The sequence below is a fragment of the Salvia splendens genome, chromosome 6, assembly GCF_004379255.2.
Source record: "Salvia splendens isolate huo1 chromosome 6, SspV2, whole genome shotgun sequence".
NCBI classification, from domain to species: Eukaryota; Viridiplantae; Streptophyta; class Magnoliopsida; order Lamiales; family Lamiaceae; genus Salvia; species Salvia splendens.
The window spans coordinates 12,085,439-12,112,057 of NC_056037.1; the positions used below are offsets into that span (position 1 = coordinate 12,085,439).

The following is a 26,619-nucleotide window of genomic DNA, read 5'->3' on the forward strand; positions in this document are numbered from 1 at the left end:
TGGGCTTATTTAAAAGAGTGAATTGACCCAAACTTTTGCAACTAGTGACCCTAAGAGCATCTCCAGTGGGCGGACATCCCACTCGGACATCCACTAGGACATCCCAAAAACACCTCCTGTCACGTCACTAGGACATCCCACCCCACTGCCACATCACTAGGACATCCCATGCATATCCGCCCTTCCCATCGCCCTTCCCACTAGGACATCCCGCAATAAAAAAAATCATTAATTCACAAATAAAACAATTTACGTTTACGGAAATAAAATTTGACCGAGAATACGAACGGGAAAAATTAACAACTTTATCGGAAAAAACATACATGATTCGAAAAAAAAATTACACACTAATAAAAAAAAATTCATACATTATCACGTCAACCCCTCCGAGTCCAAACCTCTTCGATAATATCCTGCTGAAGTCGAATATGGGCATCTGTTTGCCGCATGTCGGCAAATGCACGCAGCCGCTCGACCTCTCCATGAGGTACCCCCATATTCACATTCGCGGTGGCCACGCCGTGACTTGGACCTGCACCCGTATCATCTTCATTGGTCCACTGAGTCAGTTCCGCAGCTTCATTTTCGACAATCATGTTGTGCATTATGATACATGCGTACATGACATCGCCGATGTTGGGAATATACCACTGCCGTGCAGGACCCTTCACTACCGCCCACCGACTCTGGAGCACACCAAATGCCCGCTCCACATCCTTGCGCGCTGCTTCCTGACGGCTCGCAAAGTATGTCTTCTTTTGTCCGGTCGCATGCTTGATTGACTTCACAAAGACAGGCCAGTTTGGGTATATCCCATCTGCCAAATAGTACCCCATATTATGCTGGTTGCCGTTGGCGACGAAACTGATGGCGGGACCAACGCCATTGCACTGATCGTTGAACAGGGGCGACGACTGGAGAACGTTGATGTCGTTGTTGGACCCGGCGACTCCAAAATAAGCATGCCATATCCACAACCGGTAGTCAGCTACAGCTTCAAGGATCATCGTGGGATGCTTGTTATTAACGCAAGTGGTGCGAATGAAATAAAATTCAACGAGCCGTATATATAGAGTTTCAAAAAAAAATAAAAAATAAAAACGGGACGTCCGACCGGACGTCCGAGTTGAAGCCACAGTGGCGGACGTCCGCCCGCCCGTCGCCGGGATGTCCGAGGACACCCGACGTCCTCACGGGACGTCCGTATCCGACCTCCGACCTCCCAACGGCGGACGTCCCGTCGCCCTTCCCGGTGTCCGACCGGACGTCCTACCGGAGGGGCGCCATAGGAGATGCTCTAACAAAAAAAAAAAATAGCACTAGAGGAGCCTAACAAAATATACAATCACAAATGAAGTATTTTTAGTCATTTTTCGGATGAAAATACTCAAATAGGTTGAAGGGCATTTTTGTCTGATCATCATGAAACTCGCAAACCTACTCTGCATACTTGCAGAGTTTTGTCAAATCATTATATTTGGTGCAGATTTCCCATGAGTTTTTGTGAATATTTATCTCTTTCTATTCATTTGATTTCACTCAAATCAAACAAATGTTCATCCATATTGATCAAACCAAGAAATTATGAATAATGTTATTAAATGAAATCAGATAAAAATAACTACCATTTGTCTGGTTTCGTATTTTCTTTGATGCCAAACACAACAGTTGAATATGGAGTACTTGAAGCAAGAAGTTTGGTTAATTTTAATTAATTCTATACTAATATTTGAAAATGGAATATTAAATTATAGTACTAAAATTCAATTTTTTCTGAATTGCCTCATGTATTTAAAAAGGATGCCTTTTGTAATGGTCGAATTGCGTTGGTTAATTCCACATTGTTTTGTTTATATTGAATTCATTTTTGTAAAAAAAACAATAATTACATTCTACAAGAGTAGCATTATTTAATCATACATATCACACTCAATATCAAGAAAGAATATAAGAACATATCATTAGTTGAATATCACAATATTTGAAAATATATACTATGATTTTGATTTTTGAAAAATGTATTTCACAATAAAGGAACATGGAAAAAAGGCAAGTAAATCCACACATAATATCAAAGTATACAAAATAAATATTGAATGCGGTAATAATAATACGCAAATGCAATATCTTTCTAATATCAAATAAATAATAGATTATAAGTAATAAGATTCAGCACGTCCAACAATATATATTGGACATTTTCATAATTGTTCATCAAACTCGTTATTATAATTTATACTAATAACTAAATATAGATGTATTTTTTTCCTAAATTTCGATTACAATATTTAATGATACATCTAAAAAAAATAATATTAAAAATAAAGTAAATGGATTGGGTGAAAAAGGTAGAGCTCACGTTGAGGATACCGATCCCCGTCAGCCACGCGGCAGATTTATGGACGTTGATTGAGCTGCCTACGTGGAATATCGAGAGTTTTAAAGGGAGGGATGCGGGTTTATGTTTAAGCCTTGAATTGAAAAAATAAAGGGAAATAAAGGGGTATTATATTATTTATATGAATAAATTTTAGAGAGAGAAAGAAAGATGTCAGAGATATAGAGAATCAAGGAGGCTACATGGCAGGGCGGTGTCAGCATGGAGTGTTAATTTGATGAGAATGCCCTTGTCACGACCGCACTTGCTAAGGATAGCATAGTCGGGGAACCGTGACTAGGGGTGGGGGTATAAGAAGCGGGAAAATAATTTAGGGGAAATAAAATCAAACATTGGTTGCGAGACATGACTAATCAAGTGCTGATACATAGAAAAAAAGATATTCGATGATGAAAACTCGAGTAATTGTTTGTAAAAATTTCAAAATATCAGAGTTTTGAACAAAATAGACTTGAGTCTTTTAAGATGCACAACGGAAGCAAATGAACGAGGTTCCATATATGAAGACATGAACCTCCAAGAGTCAAAATCTGACTGAATTAAATGTCTTGTCTCAATAGCACTTCCTCCACCACTTCGCTGCTCAACCTGCACATTTAGAAATATATGCAGGGCTGAGTACAAAAAGTACTCAGTGAACACATTGCCGAAAATTACACATATACATTTGAAAATATTGCCAATCCATCATCACAGTAACACTCAGGGTGTTATTGAAAAGGACCCGAGCTTACTAAAAATATTCACATTGGGCTGCAGCCCCTTTTTCCAGTACTTAGCCATATCTGATCACATTGTGCCGTCGAGATGGTGTTCTCGCGCGGTCACCTTCTCTGCCCATCATGTCAGAGGTATCCTTGTGCCGGAAAGGTGGCCACCCTCCACGGTCACCTTCTCTGGCCAACATGTCAGAGGTATCCCGTGTACACTAGTCCGAGCGGGGACATCACCCTCACTGGGACCCGAATTCGACTTATATCATCATTCATAATTCACTTTGCCTTAGCCAATCAGATAGACATCATACAAAAACATTTATGGCAAGACAACATCTTTAAAAATCACGAATCGTGTTTGCATAAAATACGATTTGTATTTTTAGTATAAGAAAGCTCACCTCAAATGCTTAACTCCTCAATCACCTTCTGCTTCAACCACAAACGAGGTGCAAAGTTCATCCTTTTTAAAATAATATGATATGCTAAAATTAGACTTTGCAAAATAACTTAATTTAAAACGATGCATGCATCCTACGTGTGTGTGCTCAAATTATTCTTGGTCTCTTCTTAAGGAAATTTCTGGATTCTCGTACACTAAAACTCGTATCAGCCTCAGCTCGGGGAAAAAATATTTAATTAGCTGACCTAAAATATCTTAAAACATTTGTAGTCGAAGAATACTATTTTAGAGGCCCAATACTAAAAAGTGGCCCAACTACCTAAGACTAATAATAAGGAAAATAAAAGAGTAAACATTTACTCCCTAACATTCATCGGCCTTGTACAAATTGGAGTACATTATTCAAAGATTTGAAAATACATATTCAAACAAAATTGAGAACAGTCATAACGTCAAAGTTTCTCTCTCTCCTTTATGTCAAAATTGAAATCCCCAAATTAGAAAAACTAGCCCTTCTTTTTCTTTCTTCCTCTCCAGCCTCACGCCGCCGCCCTCTCTCTCCCGATCTGCCGCCGCCTCCGCCGCGGATCCGCCTCCGTCGCCTCCTTCCTCTCCCCCTCCTTTCTCTCCATCGGCTCCCTCTTTCTCTCCCGGATCTGCCGCTGCCGCCGCCACTGTGCATGCACAGGCGGTGGCTTCGGCCTCCTCCGCGCCTCGTGCTGCCCGAGCAGCTTCCCGGCGCCACTCCAGCTGCAGCCTTCTCGCCGAACTCCGAATGGTAAGTAATGCCCAATTTTATCATTTCCCCCTTTTGTTTTATTCTTAAGGATTAAATCCTGAATTTAAGAGTTTGGTGTTTTTAATTGTAGGTCCTTAAGGCTGCGATTTTAGTGATGGATTTGGGGGGTGGGGGCTGTCACCGTCGACTTCCGGGCTGCCGAAGAGCACAGAAACGTACTCACGAGATAAGTTTTCCAACTAAGTGATTATTATTAGTTGTAGGACTAATTTGTCTATTTTATAAATTTGGTGAATTTTGAACAATCGTGTCTACTGGGAAGACTTAATGGTGAAACAAGTTAATCTTGATGTTTATTGTTAACATTTGGGCAGATTCTACTTCCAACTACATATATGCATGCTTGTACATATATGAATGAAAAGGAAGGTTTGGGGTTTACCTTTTGAGGTGGAATAAAGTTTTGTTGGATTGTAGTGCTTGACTCTACAATTACCTGCAACTCTGCAACTCTCCCTCCTGTGTTCTATGTGGAATTCTTTTTGGAAAGTTTGATTGTGAGGTGGGTGAGACAAAAAGATTTGTATATACATACATATACATAAAAGATGCAAGTGGTGTATCTTGCAAGAATGAGATGCAAGTGTCGTATCTCTCAAGAATGAGACGCAAGTGGCGTGTATTTTTCAAATATTCTGTCAGAGGATGATGATTTCTATCTGCAATCCATTAATGCAGCAATAAATGCTGTTGATAACAATTATCCTCTCAAGATCTGCCTTTTTGTATTTTATTATTTTATTTATTTATTTATTTAATTATTTGAGTATCTAATTTGGTGCAGGTATAATCGGTTCAAGTTCGTGGCTGTCCGCGTTGAAGTACCCTATTTTCTTAGAACCCAAGAAGTATAAATTAAATTTTGTTGGACTTTTGTTGGATGTACCGGACATTAAAATTTTGATTATAGGACATAATTCTTTTAGTATACATATATATATTTAATATACTTGGTTAACGTCACAAACAACAACAACGACACTCTATCGTAAACGACACTCTATCGTAGTTCGAAATTAATTACGTAAAAAGTCACTTATATATATAATTATGCCAACATTATTATTTTTAATAAAATCTTCTTAGCGGGTCGTTACAGCCCTTTAAGGGCCTGAGGGTGTAATCGTACGAAAAAAAAACCTCGTTTGTGATTATATATTTTGTTAGGTCCCTCTGGTGCTATTTTTTTTGTTATGGATCACTGGTGCAACAAGTGCAAAAGTTTGTTGGTTTTTGGGGATTACAAGAGATAAAAAGCGAGCGTAATACAACCCAAAAGAAGGAATACAGAATGGAAACTGAACTAAATGAAATTACAACTGAAATTCGAAACAGATTAACCGTGAACCAGTTGTTAGCCGAGTCGAGGAGGCCTCTTCCCGCAAGACGAGATACGCCCCGGTAGTGCTCTCGGTTTGGCGTGTCGTCCCCAAAGGTAAAACGGCTACGTCTCTGGTGAAGCAGCACCGCTATCAGCAGAGCTCCGGCGAACGGGATGGAGGAGAGGACAAAGTTTCGACAGAAAGACAATGCAGAGAGGGAGAGAGCTTATGATGCAGATGCTTGTGAATGTTGTAGTGCAGAAGCATGGAGTGGCTAGCCTATTTATAGGCTCAGTCCACTGCTGTGGGTCAACAGCCATGAAGGCTCATCATGGCAGATTCGTAACCGCCGATGGTTACGAGCGTGTGGCAGGAGTGTGTCTTTCGGGTGCGGAGCGTGTGCTTTTCTCACGTGGCAGCTCTGACTGTGCCACGCTTGACGACGTGTCAAGCCACTAAGCCACTTGGATTGCTGACTCTGCGGTGGTAAAAAAAGATTAAGTTTGGGCCAAGCACCAAGCCCAAAGACCAATTGCCAAGATTCAAGTCCAAGATCGGGCTCGGGCCCGGGCCCAAGGCCAGCGGCCGCGGCCGCGAGCACGAGCACGGGCTCAGGCGGGCGGCGGCGCGCGTGTGGGCTCTTTCACCCATCTTGGTCCACTATAATTATTAAGTAACATAAAGTCACTTAATTTATACACATTAAAGATGTGTTACTTCTCCTATGTGGGATAATTAACACTAGTTAATTATTCCCTAAGCTCCAACTCCAAGCTTTAATTAAAAACTAATTATGCCCAACTTTAATCCACTATTTCTCACTCACCGGAAATCGGATTTGAGAAAGTGAATATACTACATTTATCTACGTAAAATGTAGATCGACGCTATGTCATTTAATTTCACAAAATTAAATGTCTCGTCACATTTATTATTTGGTCAAAATTCATTGACCGGGCATATTTAATACCATGATTTCTACAATCCCCCACATGAGTGGAAATAGCCAAATGCATATGCATGCAGACACAAGCTCAACCCTCGAGAGGTATATAAGCATAAGGATAGGTAGTTGTTGGCTTTGAACCTTCCATAGTCGATACCATCGGATACACAGACGGCTTATTAGTGCGATGCTTTGAACTAATCCCCCACGGCGTGCACCGAGACAATGGTGTTAACGCTTAAACACCTCAACCTCATCCGTTCTCACGTTTTGTGTCTGTTGCGGTCTTGGACCCCACTTTGAATTCATAAGTGCGTTTTATGAAGCGACTACACTTCGCACTTACATAGGTGATTCTTAGTCAAGTACCTTGCCATACTTGGTCTCTTTGAGAACTCCATCTCTTTGAGATCCTTAAGAACCATTAAAAGTCATAGACTTAGCCTTTACCACTAGGCAAGTTCTCCAACACTCTATTGCTCTCTAGGGAATATATATAGTTGAGTGTTTCTCATGAACTCTCATAGCTTAGTTGTCCCTTTTGAACCAAGTTCTTGGGATCTCCAGTCATCATGGTTGGGTTACCACTATGATAATTCTTTAGTTTGTGGATTTCAAACTCATTCCCTCTAGCAACTTATTCATTTGATCACTGTTTAACCCTTTGGTTAGCGGATCCGCTAGATTATCTATTGACTTCACATAGTCAATTGTAATCACCCTTGTTGTGATCAAATGTCTCACGGTGTTATGTCGTCGACGTATATGTCGAGACTTACCATTATAGAAGCCATTGTTTGCCCTTCCAATAGCTGCTTGGCTATCGCAGTGGATCAACACTGGTGGCACTGGCTTAGACCAACATGGAATATCTTCAAGGAAGTTCTTAAGCCACTCGGCTTCCTCACCCGCCTTATCTAAGGCAATGAACTCCGATTCCATTGTTGATCGGGCTATACATGTCTGTTTTGTGGATTTCCACGATACAGCTCCACCCCCAATAGTAAAGACGTATCCACTTGTTGAAAGTGAGTCTCTATTATCGGATATCCAATTGGCATCACAGTACCCTTCAAGTACCGGAGGGTATCTCGAGAAGTGTAGCCCAAGATTTTGAGTGTGTTTTAAATATCTCAAAACCCTCACAAGAGCTCTCCAATGCTCTTTGCTTGGATTGCTCGTGTAACGACTCAACTTGTTCACGACACAAGCAATGTCAGGTCGAGTGCAATTAGTCAAGTACATAATGCATCCGATCACCCGTGCATACTCTTCTTGTGCAACGGGATCGCCTTTGTTCTTGCTCAAGTAAACGTCGAGTTTAATTGGAGTCTTAACTGGCGCGCCATCATAGGCTTTGAATTTATTCAATATCTTCTCAACATAATGTGATTGTGTTAAGATGATTCCATCAGACGTTCTTAGAATCTTCTTTCCAAGAATTACATCGGCTAGACCCATGTCTTTCATGTCAAAGTTTCTCTTTAACATGACCTTTGTATCGTTAATTACTTGAGTGTTACTACCCAAGATTAATATATCATCAACGTATAGACACACTATAACATGACCGTTATTAGTGCTCTTGATGTAGACACATTTGTCACACTCGTTGATTTTAAACCCATTTGATAACATCACATTATCAAACTTCAAGTGCCACTGCAATGGCGCTTGTTTCAATCCATATAGAGACTTTACGAGCTTGCATACCTTTTTCTCTTGTCCAGGTACTACAAACCCTTCGGGTTGCTCCATATATATTTCATCTTCTAATTCACCATTTAGAAACGCGGTCTTTACATCCATTTGATGAATCTCAAGATTGTGCAATGCATCAATAGCGAGAAGCACTCGGATAGATGTAATCCTTGTTACAGGTGAATATGTATCGAAGAAGTCATGTCCTTCCTTTTGTTTAAAACCCTTTACTACTAATCGGGCTTTATACTTATCTACTGTTCCATCGGCCTTAAACTTTCTTTTAAGGACCCATTTGCATCCTAAAGGTTTAGCACCTTCGGGCAAATCAACCAACACCCAAGTGTGGTTTAGCAAAATTGAATCAATTTCGCTTTGAACAGCTTCTCTCCAATGTAACCCATCTGGGCCATCGAATGCTACTTTTATAGATGTCGGTTCTTCATCTAACATAAAAGCAATGTAGTCAGGACAAATGTTTTTGGTGTTCTGACCCTACTACCACGTCTTAGTGCTGTATCATTTGGATCGGGCCTTGCACGCTTGCGCGATTCAGGTTCCGCATCCGCTGATTTAGAACTAGTGGCTTCTTCTTCCACTGGTTTAGAACTAGTGGCTTCTTCTTCAATTCTTGTCTCAGAATTGGTTACGACCTTTTCTTTGTCTTTGCAAGGAAATGTATTTTCGAGAAAAACGGCATTCCTTGACTCAATTGTTGTCCCTACTGTTATAGTCGATATTTCGGACTTGTGAACAACAAATCGATATGCACTACTATTAAGTGCATATCCAATGAAGATGCAATCAACCGTCTTAGGTCCGATTGTAACTTCTTTGTGCGGAGGAACCATCACCTTTGCCAAACACCCCCACACTTTGAGGTATTTGTAGAATGACTTCCTTCCTTTCCACAGCTCATAAGGAGTAACATCTTTTCCTTTGAGAGGAATCTTATTCAAGATATAGTTGGCTGTCAAAACAGCTTCCCCCCACATGTTATGTGGTAATTCTGAAGTCAGAAGCAGTGCATTCATCATATCTTTTAGAGTTCGATTTTTGCGTTCTGCAACACCATTAGATTGTGGTGAATATGGTGCAGTCGTTTGATGGATTATACCACCTACGTTGCATAATTCCTCAAACGGGGCTACATATTCGCCTCCTCTATCGCTTCGAATTGATTTGATTTTACAACCAAGTTGATTCTCAACTTCGTTCTTATAATTTTTGAACGCTTCTATTGCTTCATCTTTACTTCTTAAAAGATAAATGTAGCAATACCTTGTGCAATCATCTATGAAAGTGATAAAGTACTTTTTACCACCTCTAGTTTGCACCATCTTTAAATCACATACGTCCGTGTGAATTAATTCAAGGGGTTTTGTGCTTCGTTCAACCGAGTGAAACGACAACTTAGTCATTTTTGCTTCAAGACAAATTTCACATTTATCTTGGATATCCAATTCATTAGCCTTTAGTAAATCTAAATTTACTAATCTTTTAATGGCTTTTGAATTTACATGTCCCAATCTACAATGCCACAAATTTGAACACTCAGTCAAGTAAGAGGAAGTAGATGTTTTATTCTTATTAGCCAAAGGCTTAGCAACACTGCGAGTCGTCACGCTAAGTTTGAAAAGCCCATCGGTTACATAACCTTTTCCGAGGGATTTTCCAAACTTATACAAAGCAAACCTATCAGACTCAAATACAAGTTTAAACCTCTTATTAACTAGTATTGATCCTGACACTAGGTTCTTGCGGATGTCCGGGACATGCAGCACATCCTTCAACGCTATTGTGACGCCAGACGTCATCATGAGGATCACATTTCCGATGCCAAGGACTTCGGAGGATGCTTGATTCCCCATGTTGATCTTCCTTCCTTCAACAGCAGTGTAGGAGGCAAACTTGCTCCTATCTGAGCAGACATGAGCAGTAGCGCCAGTGTCGATGTACCAGCCAACCTTGTTAGTTAACCTCTTCAGTGACCACAGCAATGAGGTCGTTCTCGTCCCAGTTTTTGAACTCCTTCTCAACGACGTGGGCAGCCGGCTTCTTCTTCTTGCTGCGGCAGTCTTTAGCAAAGTGGCCTTGTTTGCCACATTTGTAGCAGTCGCCTTCGAACTTCTTTGAAGGCTGCTTTCCCTTCCCTTTGTCATTTGGACGGTTTGGGCGAGGGCATTTGTTGGAGGGACCGCCCTGCTCCAACAGATTGGCTTTGGCTTCAAGTGGGGTGAACCCCTTAGCCTTTTGGTCGCTTTTGCGTACATCAGCCTCAATGCGCAACTTCACGATCAAGTCTTCAAGGGTCATCTGCTTTCGCTTGTGCTTGAGATAGCTCTTGAAGTCCTTCCAACTGGGAGGAAGTTTGTCAATGATCGTGCACCTTAGGAATTTGTCGGGCAAGGTCATCTCTTCAGCCACTAATGCGTGGATGATCATTTGGAGCTCTTGGACTTGCTCCATGATAGGTCGAGAGTCGACCATCTTGTAGTCCATAAATTTGGATGCTACAACTTGTTCAGTCCCTGCAGCATTATCTATGCTATATTTCTTTTCTAGGCTTTCCCACATTTGTTTAGATGTGGTTACATTGGAGTATACATTGTACAAACTATCATCTAAAGCACTTAGAATGAAATTTTTACAAAGATAATCTCCTTTCCTCCAAGCCTCATAGTCCGCCATGACTTCGAGCCTAGTCTCTTGGTCGCTTGGCACGGGCGGCTCGTTCTCCGTGAGGAAGTTGGCGACGCCCAATGTCGTCAAGTAGAACAACATCTTTTGGTACCACCTCTTGAAGTCAGATCCTCCAAACTTGGGTGGTTTCTCGGCAGGTGGCATCATTCTTGGTGCCAAAGATGCCAAACTTGGTCCATGGAAGGAACCAATTCTGTTTCCCCCCGAAGGAGCCAACAACGTGGTTGGGCATAGAGCCCCCACCATTCATGTTGGGCATAGAGCCCGCCATGGTCGCACTATCCCCGAAGGGACTAGCACCCGCAAGAGACCCGAAGGCCCCAGCATTCGTGTGAGACCCGAAGGCACCAGCACTCGATCCATTAAAGGATCCGAAGGAACCACTAAAAGTGGAACCAACCAATCCACTCGAGGTGGATCCACCAGTGGGCCCAAGGGGGTTAACAAACTCCCAAGGGGTTGTTGATGAAAAAGGATAGCGCCCAGGAGTGGGCATCATCGTCGGAATTGATGAAGTGTTGACCGGTCCAGTGTTCGCCATGGTGGAGGAAATGGCGGCGGTTGTGGTGGCAGCAGCGGTGTTGGATTCAGTCAGCAAAGGTGTTTAAAGTTTCGAAAGTTTTAGTTCAGTTTAATGGTCCAAATTCCTTCAAAGGCAAGTTATCTCGTCTTGCGATTGTTGGTTTCTGGGGATTACAAGAGATAAAAAGCGGGCGTAATACAACCCAAAAGAAGGAATACAGAATGGAAACTGAACTAAATGAAATTACAACTGAAATTCGAAACAGATTAACCGTGAAACAGTTGTTAGCCGAGTCGAGGAGGCCTCTTCCTGCAAGACGAGATACGCCCCGGTAGTGCTCTTGGTTTGGCGTGTCGTCCCCAAAGGTAAAACGGCTACGTCTCTGGTGAAGCAGCACCGCTATCAGCAGAGCTCCGGCGAACGGGATGGAGGAGAGGGCAGAGCTTCGACAGAAACACAATGCAGAGAGGGAGAGAGCTTATGATGCAGATGCTTGTGAATGTTGTAGTGCAGATGCTCAGTCCACTGCTGTGGGTCAACAGCCATGAAGGCTCATCATGACACATTCGTAACCGCCGACGGTTACGAGCGTGTGGCAGGAGTGTGCCTTTCGCGTGTGCTTTTCTCACGTGGCAGCTCTGACTGTGTCACGCTTGACGACGTGTCAAGCCACTAAGCCACTTGGATTGCTGACTCTGCGGTGGTCTAAAAAGATTAAGTTTGGGCCAAGCACCAAGCCCAAAGACCACCCAAAGACCAAGATCCAAGTCCATGATCGGGATCGGGATCGGGATCGGGCCCGCGGCCGCGAGCACGAGCACGGGCTCAGGCGGGCGGCGGCGCGCGTGTGTGCGCGCGTGTGGGCTCTTTCACCCATCTTGGTCCACTATAATTATTAAGTAACATAAAGTCACTTAATTTATACACATTAAAGATGTGTTACTTCTCCTATGTGGGATAATTAACACTAGTTAATTATTCCCTAAGCTCCAACTCCCAGTTTTAATTAAAAGCTAATTATGCCCAACTTTAATCCACTATTTCTCACTCACCGGAAATCGGATTTGAGAAAGTGAATATACTACATTTATCTACGTAAAATGTAGATCGACGCTATATCATTTAATTTCACAAAATTAAATGTCTCGTTACATTTATTATTTGGTCAAAATCCATTGACCGGACATATTTAATACCATGATTTATACAAAGTTATGGTCATTTGGTACAGTCACTCTATTTAAAATATTTGTAGGTTTATTTTTGAAAAGGGATAAGCTTGTCTAACCGGATATCTCCATTGTCAAGACCTAGAACCACCTAAAAGTCGAACCTCTGGAAAGAGAGGGACAAATATATGCAGAGGGGAAACAAGGAGAAAAATATAATAGACATGAAACCACTACTCCACTCCCATAGCAGCACTACATAAACAGACCAAAATAGCTGCAGCTTGAGCAGATATCAGTTAGACAGATCTGAAGTTGCTAAATAGTAATGAACCCAAATGAAAGAAAAAGAGTTTAAAGTGGAACATTCTAACGTGTCGCTTAGAATAGGACGGAGTAGTACTGATAATCAATCCAGAGGTGAAGAGTGTATTTTTTTTAGTATTATTAATGGATATAAATTCATAATATGATTTCTAGTAATCGATATTGATTACATATAAAATACAATGATATTGATAATTTGATATACATCGCATTAAAACTTGTCACATGTAATATTTCAAGAGCTTAAATAAAATAAGAAATTAAGAATAAAATAGAGATAAAACTAACACACGAAATAAAACTATAAAAAGAATAAAACTATACATCGCATTAAAACTAGTTTTTGGAAGCAATCCTTGTATAATCTAATTATAATTGGTAGATAAAATAGGTGGAAGAATTATGAGTTTTTGGCAAATTTTAGTCTTTCCCATTATTTTTAAACATTAGTCGTCAAAAATATGAATTTAATTTTTTTTATGATTTTTTAGTTGTAATATGTTGTTGATTAAATACACATATGTTTTAATTTTGAAATTGCTGACATGATTACATTAGAATTTTGAAGATGATATATTCCCTCCGTTCTGCAATAGGAGTTCTATTTAGTTATGATACGAGTTTTAAGAAATTGTAAAGAAAAGTGGATTGAATAAGTTAGTGGAATATGAGGTATCACTTATATATATTAATCTTATAATAAAACGTGAGTGGAATAAACGGTGAAATGTGGGACCTACTTACCATTTATGATAAAAAAGTGAAATATGATTCTTATTGTGGGACGAAGAGAGTATTAGATAATTTGCACTTATATTAACTCTGATGGAAATTTTTAAAAATGTTAAAATTTATTATTTTGTTCACTAATTTTTAAAATCAAATAACAACCCAAAATTTGACCAAATTTAATATTACAACCCAAAATTCGACCAAATTTATGATTAAAAGATGTGTAACTATGAATATCTTTCTTTTGTCGACGTTGTCGTGTCTATTTCATATCTAAGATCTTACATATCGTGTCCATTCCGTGTCAATAACACAATCTCTGAATAATTATTTCAAACAATAATCGATTGGTTAGTAACATTAAGTTTCTCTGATTTATGTGCCTACATATATATGTACCTTCCATTCGCTCACTTATTTTTCATTATTATGGATTAGAATTTAAACGTTTTTTTTTTGAATTATCTCATTAAAATTGAATTGTTTCCAAAAATAAAAATACCATCATCTCAAGATTTAAGAAGTACAGTACGTTGCTAAAATTTTCGTTTTCCAACTCTCCAATTGGATTGTATTTCGAAATGCCATATCCATAAACGCCAGAACAATCGGATTTATACAGTCGAAATCCTTACAAAGCAATACTACTTGGTTTCGTAATTCGAGAATGAAACAAATATCAATTCTTGAAAGCAAAAAAAAGAATAACATTTAGAAAGCATCATGAAACATATTGTGATGATATGAAGCAGTTGGTCTCACTCAAGATGATCGTGAGGCCTGATCGACATAAAGAAGGCGGCATACTGGCGGAGAAGCCGATCGCTATCATCTCCGGTGGAGCGAAAGCTCAGCGTTCTGTCAATGTAGCGCCGCCAAGCCAACTGGATGTTGACGGCGGCCCAAGTCCTCCAGTTGGAGGAGTAGTACCTGGAGGTGCGTGTCAGCCTCTCGTTGGCGAATTTGTAGCGAAAGTGATCGGTTATGTATCTCAGATGCTTGGCTTCCAGGGCGAATGCTTCGGTGGACTCGATGCACGTGAATGTGGCGGATGAAGCCGGAAGTCTGTCCAGGAAAGGGCGGCGGAGGCACCACGACATGAGCTCGTCCCCAAAGAAGCCTCCGGGCTCTAGCATGCTTGTCGCCACCACTCCCCGGCTTAGGTTTTGGCTGCTCTGCACACGGCCGCTGACAATGAACACCATCCGTGGCACCGGGTCTCCTTCTCGTATGATCTAGAAATGATGGATAGTTGAATATTTTTTAAGACTCTTTTGCTATTAAAAGTAGAGCAGTTTGATAGGGTAGATAATGACCAAAAAACATTTAAATCGTGGAAAGGACATCATTACCTTTTCATTTTTGGAGAACACGAGAGGTTGAACACGGTCGCATATGTTGTCGAGGATCAGGTCATCCAAGCTGTGGAATATCGGTACCTAAATAAACATGAATCAAATTGTAAAGTGCTTTGAGAAAATGCAATTGTAGTCAAAGAAGTTACCTTTTTAATAAGATCAAGGCAGAGGAAGCGCTTGATGTCTCGCCTAAGCCCTTCAGGCAAGTCTTGAATGAGTTCCATCTCATCATCACACCCCAGAGTTGCCCATTTTTGGTGCTCATAACGCCGGACTCTTTGCCTCAGCTCCCAGGGCAGCTGTCTCCTCTTCATCCACCATTCTGTGTCACGGATCCTCAGTTGCATCTTTCGCTTTTTGGCCATCACGGCGTGCAAAAATACCTGTGGTACATGAAAGTTGAATAGGTCTGTTAGAAATCCAACAAGGGGAACCGAACCATTATCTAAGGATAGATTTGCACAGTTACCTGAATGTTACCAATTAACAAGGTGAATAACATGAGGCCACTGAGGACGGTGCATATACTGAACATCACTTCCAACCAATGGCTCGTGGGCTCCAAGTCGTTTCCGAAGGTGCTGCAATCAAAACACCTTTAGCAACAAAGCCTACTGGCTAATTATGTTGTTGCAAGAGCTATTCAATTATCACCTCAGAGTCATCAATCCCCAGAAAATAGGATACAGGATCTTCACAGCGATGGAGTTGCTGGAGACGACGGGGAGAGCCCACTTGTATATCCCATACTGGAACGGTCCGTTTACATCCAAACACAAGGGTTTTCTCATGGTGGAGTTACCACCACAGGGGATGTCCATACGCCCTGATTTCAGTATCTGATAGCAAACCTCCTCCGAGCAGGACAACGACAGGTTACACGTTTTACTCATATCACAGCGTTTCTTCAGGCACGATGCCACACGCTGTATGGCTAGAACATACCAGCATCCACCAGCAACCTGAAAAATACAAACAATGAATGTATAACATCCTTTCTGAAGCAGCTATAGAGAATTTTATATGGATATGTACTCACATGAGAAGCAATGAAGTATGCTATGAGATTAAGGCCAAATCCCCACCAAATTGTACCAAATATATACCCTGTGACCTTTTGCATTCTTCTCATCAAACATAGGCAATGATAAACCTTAGGGAGGAACTGGAACAAGAAGATGAGTAGGAGAATGGTCATTATCAGCTTTATCTGCTCGTTTCTTATCAATCGCGGTACGAGTAGCCAAAATGCCGCCTGCGGCAAAATCGAAAACCAAAGCTTAAGGCTAAGAAGCCGAACATTGTATGCACAAAACAACGATTTCTGAAACCAAATTTGTCACATCCAACTCAAAGCACAATCTCACAGAGCCTCTTACTATATTGCAATATTGTCAATTCTAATCTTACTAGTAGTATTTAATTAAAATAAGATTGATACTAGTATGACCTGAGGCAGGGGCAGAATGACAAAGACATCAAACCAGAAGCCTTTGAGGGAGCGGAGGTAGTGTGCGGCGATGACGCGTGCGTCCCAGACGAGCTTCCCGCAGCCGATGACGAGCGACTCCCGTGACACGAAGGCGAGGCGGAACTGCAGCCAGAGGTGGCCGAGGTGCTCAGCGTCGACGCACGTGCGGAGAACGGCCACCGCGGCGGCCAAGCCACCGTCCATGTAGAGGCAGGGCGAGCCACCCCGGCCGATGGAGAGCGCGTAGAAGAAGAGGGGGTCCACCGCCAGCGCCATCCCACGCGCCAGCAGAAACGCCCTGTTCCACCTCTGCACGCGCTTCGTTCGCGGGTCCAGCACGCCGCCGTGCCCCTGACGCCGCTTCTGCTTCTCCGGCCGGTTCTTTATCGGGAGCAGCGAGGAGCCGGCCGAGGCCTCCCACTCCGACTGCCCGGCCCTCTCGCAGCTGGTCGAGTGGAACACTGGAACTCCCACTTGAGTGCATTCGTAGCACTCGCCGGAGCTGGAGAATTGGTAGTCCTCATCGCCGATTTCGGGCTGGACAGATTTCCGCCGGAATATTCCAAACCACCTGCGCTGAACAAAGTTGAGTACTGATTAATAAATTAAATTGGGAATGAATGAATGAATGAATTGAAGAACCTTGAGATGGGGAAGGGGAGAGGCATCTTGGAGGGTAGGAAACCATTTAAAATGGTGCAAGAAGAAGCAGAGATAATGAAAGTGGAGATGGGAGGTGTGTGGTAATATGTAGGGAATGATAAAGTTGATGAATGGATGGGAATCATTGGCCATGTTCTGTTCTGTTATTAGCATGTTTTGATGCTGACAATTGGTAGGAGTCTTTGTGGAGACGAGGCGAACGTGTAGGACATGCATGTCTTTTTTTTTCTGAGCGCTAACTACTGGGCATTGCTAAATATGCTTCATGTAAAAAAAATTTACTGCACTGCAGTTTTCAAAGTTGATGTTGTTACTGTCCTAACACAGTCATTCTCGGATGTATTGCCATTGATTTATTTTGACGACTTGTGCCGTTGTGTGTACATTTTGGACTTGAGGTTAATGACGAAGTACTTCTACTTCATCTATTCAATTCGATATGAGTCGTAGAATTCCTACATAAATGAGTTTTATCAAATATTCCGAGGCTCACAAACCTATTTCGATCTAAATAAACTTTTATATGTAGATATATATGTTTCAATTATTAATTACTTCCCCTGTCCCTAAAAATAGTACTAGTATAAATTTTTGACTGCACACACATTCTAATGCATAATTTGTAAAATAAGAGAATAGATAAAAAAAAAAATATAGTAGAAGTAGTGTTTGATTTATTAAGTTATAGACAAAGGAGCTGAAACAAAAGTCTAGAAAGAGTGTTAGATCATCTTGAGTAAGACAAATGAGTGTCAATTATTAAGCCCTTTTTGTCATAAGATTATTAATATTATTGATTAGATTTGAAAAACTATGAAACTATTCATTTGGGATTTATGTTTCACCTAGGATGATGAAATTTATATTGCTCTATATATTGTCTGGTAAGTGAAATAAATTAGTATCTTGCTACCCCACGTTATCCCCATTTTCCGGGAACCAATTACATCTGTGTCATCCTCCATCAGGAATTTTTGTGAGATTATTTTCTTATATCACAATTTATATTTAAAAATAAAATCATTTATTAAATAAAAAATATATTATTTATGCAAACAATTACTCATGTCCACATATTTATATAAAACTAAATAACTTATCTAATTTATTAACTAATATACTGTAGTTAATTTCAACTAAGCTACTAAACATAATGACGAAACATAACTAATTTAGTATAACCTTTTTTCTCCGACTAATAAATCGAATGTTAAATCCACCATAAAGTAAATAAAAAATCATTATTAGTTATTATTAAAAAATTGAGTTACGATTATTAATATAAATAGTTATAAGTAGTACCCAAATTATACATTTATGCTTACGCAATGTATCATTTAATGAGTAATATATTCTTAATGGCGGCAATTATATATACAAACATCTCCTCGCTTTCTTCCTATGTTTTATTTCGATTCGATTCCACTTTAATTAATTTTGTGAGGCCGAGTATGATTGCCTAATTTATTTCAATATCATATAGCACCTCTTAATTTTTACAATAATTGAAATGAGATTGAAACAATAATGTAATCATTTATAATCTTGGAAAATATTTTGATGTGCTAAATGACAATTATGAATTATCAGTTATATTATCATGAATGGGAATTATGTGATCGATTATTCTCGATCTCCACCACCAGAAAATAAAATCGAAAACAAAAATTGAATCTTGAAGAGAGGAAAAATAGGACACGATATATGTATGTACAGAAATTATTTTATGTCCGGTCCATTGATGTGGATGTCGCACTGATCGTCAGCTAGAAATAAAGATCTAATAACGTATGTTCTTTTTATTTATTTATTTATTTATATACTTACTTATTCTTGTATTTTTTACGTGAAAAGATAAATATTTTAAAATAAAATATGAGTACATAGTATCTCTTAATTTAAAATTGGATCGTGTTAGTTTATTGAGTCTCGATTCTATTTTTAGTGATATACTAATCTATCCTTAATACTGCATAATTTTGGATATTTTTAATACTATTATTTTAGAAAATTATAAACTAAAATTAGGAATTAATTACGATAGTATATTTATTAACATGCTACACCACGAAATATTACTAGTATAACTGTAAAATAATGTTATTACTTAATATTGTACTAGTACTATATTGCATTATCAAATGAATTTTCATTTAACCATTTTATAGCTTAACTTCTATTTTTTGTTATTCTTTAAAAGCATATTTCATTTTTTGGTTAAATGTTCTAAAACAATTATAATTTGATAAAAATATCTACAAAATATCTCAATATAAGTAAAAATATTTAAAAAATTGAGCATTTTCCTTATCACAATTGAATTAGTTAGTAAAATAGTACTTACTCCATAATTATAATGATCAAGCATTTTTATTTAACGTCACTTTCCTATTTTTTTTGTTAATTTTCTAATTTTATCTTAACTTCATTCTTTTTTCATTAAATTTAAAATAAAAGTTTATTTGAATATTTTTATTTTTGTTTATTTGGAGATGAGTACTTTTACATTAAAAATATTAATAAATATTTATTCCTTAATTAATGTGAAGGGGTGATTAAGTACATTAAAATTTAATTAAAATGGATAATTCAGTATTTTCATAAATGATTATGATATAATTACGTAAATTTGTAATTATCCTTTATTTTTATTTTACTTTGTTTTGTACCGGAGGAAAAAATGAAAGATATAGAAAAAGTTGGGAAGTTTTGGCGTCGGGTTTCCGAGAAGTGCAACGTTACCAAACGAGAGGTGCACCAGTGTGTGATTACGACATGCGACGGTGGAACTTGTCCCGGGTGCAGAAGGAAGTGACTCTCTTCGATGTCATCATGGTCAACACCCAAGAAATATGGCCTAAAACGACCATAATTTCAACATTGTCCAGAAATCGAAGGCTTTCTTTATGAGGATGAGAAGATGATTTTCAAGTTCTAGAATATTTAGGCACTTGTCCATTGGAATCCAAAATTCAAAGGTGGATCCGAGGCTAGAGGTGACATGCCAAAAAGGACCTAAGTCTCTGCCAAAGGCAACTACTCGCTGAGTAGGAGAGCTTTGTCCATCGACCTAAACATGACAGGGGAGGAACCGTCAACTATGCCTCGTCTTTCAGCACTCAAAGTCGTCCCATAGGAACAAAGGGAAAAGCGAAGGGGGATGGTCCGACAATGAGCATTGAATTGCTCCCATCCGGATCCGCCTCAATTCATAGGATTGCTAGCGCTTTTAACAAGATCAACAAAACTCTCTACCTCTGGTAGTTGGATACACTGACGGAGAAATATATGACAAGATGTCCAAATTGACTCTAGAGCTGCATAAATTGTTGAACTCCTTTCGGACTTGAAGCCTACGAATATGGAATGTAGTTTTTAATTTTAAATTTCTCGGAATTAGAATTTTTAATTATTGACGACTTATAAATATTTAGGTCTTGTAATATACACTTTTTAATGAAGTAATTTAGTTATTTATAATAGTATTATGAACTTTTAATTTGTAATAAAAATGAAAATGTTACTCCAATTAAATTGAGAAGAATGGTGATATGACAATGGCTAGAGAAGTAGAGATATGTGGAGAGGTATCAATTATGATTTGTGGATGGTGAAAGCATGATTTTACGAAATCAATTTGGAAAAACAAAGCTAATTAAGGTTCAACGGTGAGAAGCGTTTCATGTGGTAGATATAATATGGTTGTAACTAAGAAGGCCCATCAAAATCTGTCAGCTTATGAAAACTGGTCTTTGTGTGTGCAATGCATGTGAGCACCAATAATTCAATTTTATATTTATATATTGATATTGCCTATACATATTGTTATCCATCTAAATCGCGGTTGGCATGTTTCTAGATTTCATACAAATATACTCCCACTCTTATATTTACACATAATACTCCTTTAATCATGTTTCGTAAAAATCATCATTCATTAGGATTTAGGAAGAGGTAGGTTGATCGATTTCTAGGTAGCCCCCACTGGAGTCTTTACCCAACTCAATTATATGTACGGCTATCTATTAGCACTCTTTTTTCCATATTTTAAAAGATTGATTAATAATATTTCTCATTTGTCGCTGACTTTGATCTTAGGTCTTACCGATAAACTGTGATTCATCAATTATATACATGTCCAGGTTATCTTAATTAAATTTTATAACATGTGCACACACAACTCTGACCATCTTCAACCTCTAAAATAGCGTACAACGCTAACTTTTAGCTTCTCGGCTGCACTCCTATTTTGAATTTTTGATTCACCATTTTTATGCGATGACCATAATTATTCTAGAGGTTTATATTTTGGGTTTGGATGAAGAGATTGGACTAGAGATCATTTTGTATTAATTTTGAATATAATTAATAGTATTAACGAATGATATTCTTTTCTTACAAAATACTAATTGGGCAAAGAGTTGAATATAGACTATAATTTTCTTGCTAATTTATCTTTTATTGCAACATTTTACCAGATACAAATCTGAGAAATCCCACTTTGAAAAAAATTACTACCTCCATCCTTGAAAAATACTCTTTCCGTCCTATAAGAATATGCATTTTTAGTTGTGCACAAGTTTTAATCCACAATTGGTAAAGTAAGAAAGATGAGAAAGAAAAGACAATTAATGTATTGTTAGTGAGAATGAGTCTCACCTCATTAGAGAGAAAGAAGTTTCCAAAATCAGAAAGTGTATATTCTTGTGGAACAGACTAAAAAGAAAATATTGCATATTCTTGTGGGGCGGAGGGAATAGAAACTTTTGAAATTGCATGGGTTTTAATGCATAATTGGTAAAGTAAGAAAAAATAGTCAGTAAAATAAGAGAAAATAAGTATAATGGGTAAAGACGTAAAGTAAGAGAAAGGAAGAGAAAAATTAGTGGAATTGTGTTGGTGAATTCGGAGTTCCACATCCTAAAACAAAAAGTTTCTATTTTTAAGGGATAACTAAAAATGGATATAATTTTTATTTTTAAAGGACGGAGATAGTAGTAGAACTTGTGCCCCCACTTTTATGGATTATGATTTTACAGTCAAATGTGAATTTGTAATGATGCAGTGGAGTGTGGAGTCACTTAACAAATATGAAAAACAAAAAATGAGATTTTAAATCGTCAACAACACTAAATGACAAATGTGAACATTATTTCGTGAATGGTTGAAGTATCTTTTATAAAGGTTAGTGATAATTATATAGTATAATCAACCCCAATAATGTCCTTTAACAAAAATATTAAAACCATGTAATTGAGTAAAAAAAAAGTGGTACATACGTCCCATTAATAAAACAATGATAGAATAGATTGATTGCGAAAAGTTAAACAAGAAGTTGAAAGGGGGCACCTGTCATTTGGACTGGTCTTTCAAGTTAGCAATCTCCGTACACTTCATGCAAATAAACGTACATCTCTTTTTCAATCTATTTTGGACATTTTGTTAGTAAATATGGACGGAGGGTATGAACTACGAAGGTTCCTTCCGGTTACGAATCTAAATTATATACTACTTCCACTTCAATTAAATTTGGTCAATTTTATTTTTAAAACGAATTTTAATAAATACAGTATTATGTAAGTGTATAAAGGAATGTCGACATAGACACACATTTATTGTAGAGATATTATATTTGAGAATTTCGGGTTTGTGGGGCACTTTACTACTAAAATAATGAAAATGTATCTACTTTGTTATTTCTTCCATCTATGGGGAAAACGCCATCCTAGTTGGCGTCTTATTAAGTAAAAACGCCAACCAAGTAGGCGTTTTACAATTTATTTTTGATTTTATGCAAACACAATATTTATTTTAACACCCCAAATGAGTTGACGTGTTTAATTATAAAACGCCATCTACATTGGCGTGTTTAAGCAAATATAAGAAAAAAAATCCATAATCATAATTATAGACGCCGATTACGTTGCCGTTTTTAACAGTAAAACGGCAACCTGGTTGGCGTGGTACCGTTGAAACAGATATAAGTCAGATCTCTCCCCAAAATCGCGAACCCTAATCCTTTACCCTCCCCAAATGCGAAAAACCTTAAAGTTGCGCGAAACCCTTGCTCGGGTCGACGCAATCGGCAATTTGAGCGTGAAGATTTCGATTTTGGCTCATTCTTCCACACATTAGTCTTCCTATTCGGTTAGTATATATAATTTTTTATCAATATTTGATGAATTGTTATGATAGTATATATTGTAGTGTCATTAATAGAAAAATATTGATGATATATAAAGTTTCCTCTACATAATGATGAATGTAAAAATAATACATATTTATTTGTGTTTTACATTATTGCAGATAGTATGACGTGGTGTGTCAATTTATATTGGGGTGGAAAGATAATTCCCAGAGCAGTTATTTCATATGATCCTCCTTTTTCAAAAAGATTCATTATGTTGGATGAAAGTGTTTCTTACGATAAGCTTGTGGGTACAATTTGTGAAAGGATGAGATAAGCATATTTGAAAACAAAGTTCAAATAATATGGAAACGTATTATATTCGTTGGATCCGGAGTCACGTTTATAGGTACTCTACTAGAAGAAGTATGCATGCCACTAATGTCCAGTGAGAGTATGGCTACAGGAGGTCAAATTGAATTATTTGTTGAGTATTCGGCAATTACTCAACAAAATAGTCATCATGTCATAAGTTATGATGTTGGTACGTCTACGAGAGCCCAAGAACCAAGCTTCGCTGCAACACAAAATTTTGATGTTGGAGGCGTGCGTTTAGGGGACAGTGACAATTGTCATGTGGTTGATGACATTATAGGTCCTGATAAAGTCGACTTTCTTGATCCACAATCACCTTATGATTCAGAAGATGTAAACATTGTTAGTACAGACTCAGATGGTGATCCGTCTGATGATGAACAATTTGTTGATTCAAGACCATCCATTCCAGTTGGAGAAACAGCAGTTGAAGAAACAGTGGTTGGAGAAACAACAGTTGGAGGAAGAGTAGTTCCACAGTTCCCACAGTGTGGAATGGACTATTTTCGCACCTTACCAGGTACATATGATAGTTTTGATCCAAAGAACTTTGAGGTTGTTGATCCTAGTGTGCATTATTGGAGTGAAAAAGATCCTAGCAATGTCGGTTTGCATACTAAATTTAAAACGAAGTTAGAATTGAAGACAACCGTGACTTTTTGGCATTTGGAAAAAATCCGACAATATACAGTTGCTGAAAGTAAAGGAAGGAGATGGCATGCGGTTTGTAAGTGGCCACAAGGAAATCCGGATGATAAGTCATTACCGAAATGTTTGTGGGAGTGTCGAGCAACATTGAGAAAGCATGATGAACACTGGAAAATTAGAGTGTTTAGCACTGCTCATACTTGTATGGGGGATCGTAATTATAATGGGCACGCTAATCTTTCGTTGTCCATGATATCATTGAGTGTTCGACATCAGATAGAAAACGATCCTGCCTACAAGGTAAAAGCTAGTGTGGCGGATATTGAAAATAGATTTCATGTGAAAATTAGTTACAAGAAAGCATGGTATGCTCGGAGGACATCTATTGAGCTTGTATATGGTGGATGAGAGTGGTCATTCAAAGTTTTATCGTCTTATTTGAATGAAATGCAAAGACAAAATCCCGGTACAATTGTCGAATGGTTGCATGATGACAGATTAAGCCACGGTATGAACAAGGTATTCAAGTACGTATTTTGGGCTTTTGGACCAACTGTGGAGGCTTATCAACTATGCAAACCAGTTTTAACAGTTGATGGAACTCATCTACGTGGACGATGTCGAGGTAAAATTCTTATTGCCGTTGGATTTTATGCTAATAAGAAATGTTTGCATGTTGCATATGCCATTGTTGATGAGGAAACCAAAGAAAGTTGGAATTGGTTTATGGAACGCATGAGACTTCATGTAGCAAAGCATGAAATATGTGTAATTTCTGATAGCCATGTGGGAATCATAGATGCAATAAATTCTCCCATATGGAAAGAAGAACCTAAAGGTCATCATAGGTTTTGCTTGGTACATGTCAGAAAGAATGTTCTGCAGAATCACAAAGGTATCATGGTTAAAAGATTGGTTTGCAAAATGGGTATTGCTACCAAAAAGCGCAAGTTTAAGAAAAGGCGTCGTTTACTTCGAGACGTCAACAACGAGGCTTTGCAGTACCTTGATACCGTGGATTTAGAAAAATGGAATTTGGCGTATGACAAACACAAAAGATGGGGTAAGGTGACCACTAATATGGTGGAATCTTACAACAATGTGTTGAGAGGCACAAGAGAACTCTCAATCAAAGCTTGCATTGATATGACATTTTGGAGGACAATAGAATGGTTCAATGAGCGGTCAATTGCATCAACACAGTGTGCGACACCACTTACCCCGTGGGAGCATGAAAAGGTGTGCAAAAATGATGCAAAAGGTCAGTTACATAATATGAGAGCAACAAACACAATTCAAGGGATTTATGTGGTTCGAACAAGACGTCGAATTGGTGGAAATGGTGGTAACAAGTGGAAGGTGTTGTACTTGGAGTCGAACTGCAAATGTAAAAAGTGCAGATGTGGAGACTTCCGTGTTCACATGCAACAACAGTTGCGCGGTTTAGAAATGACAACATAATATCGTTTGTTAATCCCGTATACCATACAAGTGTTTGGGTACACCAATATTCTGGGGTGTTCAATCCACTCATACACCCAGATTATTGGGACGTGCCTGAATGGACTTTGCAGTGTTCACGAACTCAGTTAATGCCTCGAAGTCACGGTCGATACCGTACAACTAGGATTCCTAATCAGATGGATGTCCGTGAAGCTGACCAGCCACGAGCATGACGCCGTTGTAAAAAATGCCGTCAACTTGGTCACGACAGGCACAACTGCCCGACTTCTTGATTTTTTAGACTTGTGTATTGATTACTATTTGATTACTATTTGGATTTATGTATTGATTACTATTTGGACTTGTGATATTTTGTCTGGACTTATGTAGTATTCAATATGTTGCCTAATGTATTGAATACTATTTGTATGTATTGTATTGTGATGGTGGCTCTGCAGGGTATGTTATGAATAAAAACGGGTTTGGAAAATGTTTCTGTATTAAAACGTCAACTTGATTGGCGTTTCTATCCAAAATGTTTAACGCCAGTTTTTAAAAAAACGCAGCCAAAGTATAAAACGTCATTCCCGTTGGTATTTTCTGCATTAAAACGCCAACCTGATTGGCGTTTCTAAAAATAATGTCAAAACGCCAACTTGACTGGCGTTTCTATCCAGAATGTTTAATGCCCGTTTTTAAAAACGCAACCAAAGTATAAAACGCCATTCCCGTTGGCGTTTTCTACATTAAAACGCCAATCTGATTGGCATTTCTAAAAATAATGTAAAAATGCCA

General features: G+C 38.6%; 1 protein-coding gene and 2 long non-coding RNA genes across 3 annotated transcripts; 1 reads left to right on the plus strand and 2 right to left on the minus strand.

Moving 5' to 3' along the window:
• Positions 1-2,942: 2,942 nt before the first annotated feature.
• Positions 2,943-5,282, minus strand: LOC121808664. The gene is made up of 3 exons (XR_006052235.1): positions 4,699-5,282; positions 3,516-3,577; positions 2,943-2,986 (listed from the first exon to the last, which is right to left on the minus strand). It is a non-coding gene; the product is annotated as an uncharacterized LOC121808664 (long non-coding RNA).
• LOC121808663 lies at positions 3,589-5,246 on the plus strand. Its single transcript, XR_006052234.1, has 2 exons — positions 3,589-4,295; positions 4,387-5,246. It is a non-coding gene; the product is annotated as an uncharacterized LOC121808663 (long non-coding RNA).
• An 8,999-nt stretch (positions 5,283-14,281) lies between the features above and the next one.
• LOC121806654 (cyclic nucleotide-gated ion channel 2-like) lies at positions 14,282-17,368 on the minus strand. Its single transcript, XM_042206771.1, has 8 exons — positions 17,211-17,368; positions 16,548-17,139; positions 16,137-16,352; positions 15,752-16,059; positions 15,567-15,678; positions 15,244-15,480; positions 15,092-15,178; positions 14,282-14,974 (listed from the first exon to the last, which is right to left on the minus strand). Exons 1-8 carry the CDS (start codon positions 17,354-17,356, stop codon positions 14,498-14,500), a joined length of 2,175 nt encoding a protein of 724 aa, XP_042062705.1. The 5' UTR covers positions 17,357-17,368; the 3' UTR covers positions 14,282-14,497.
• Between the last annotated feature and the right edge of the window lie 9,251 nt (positions 17,369-26,619).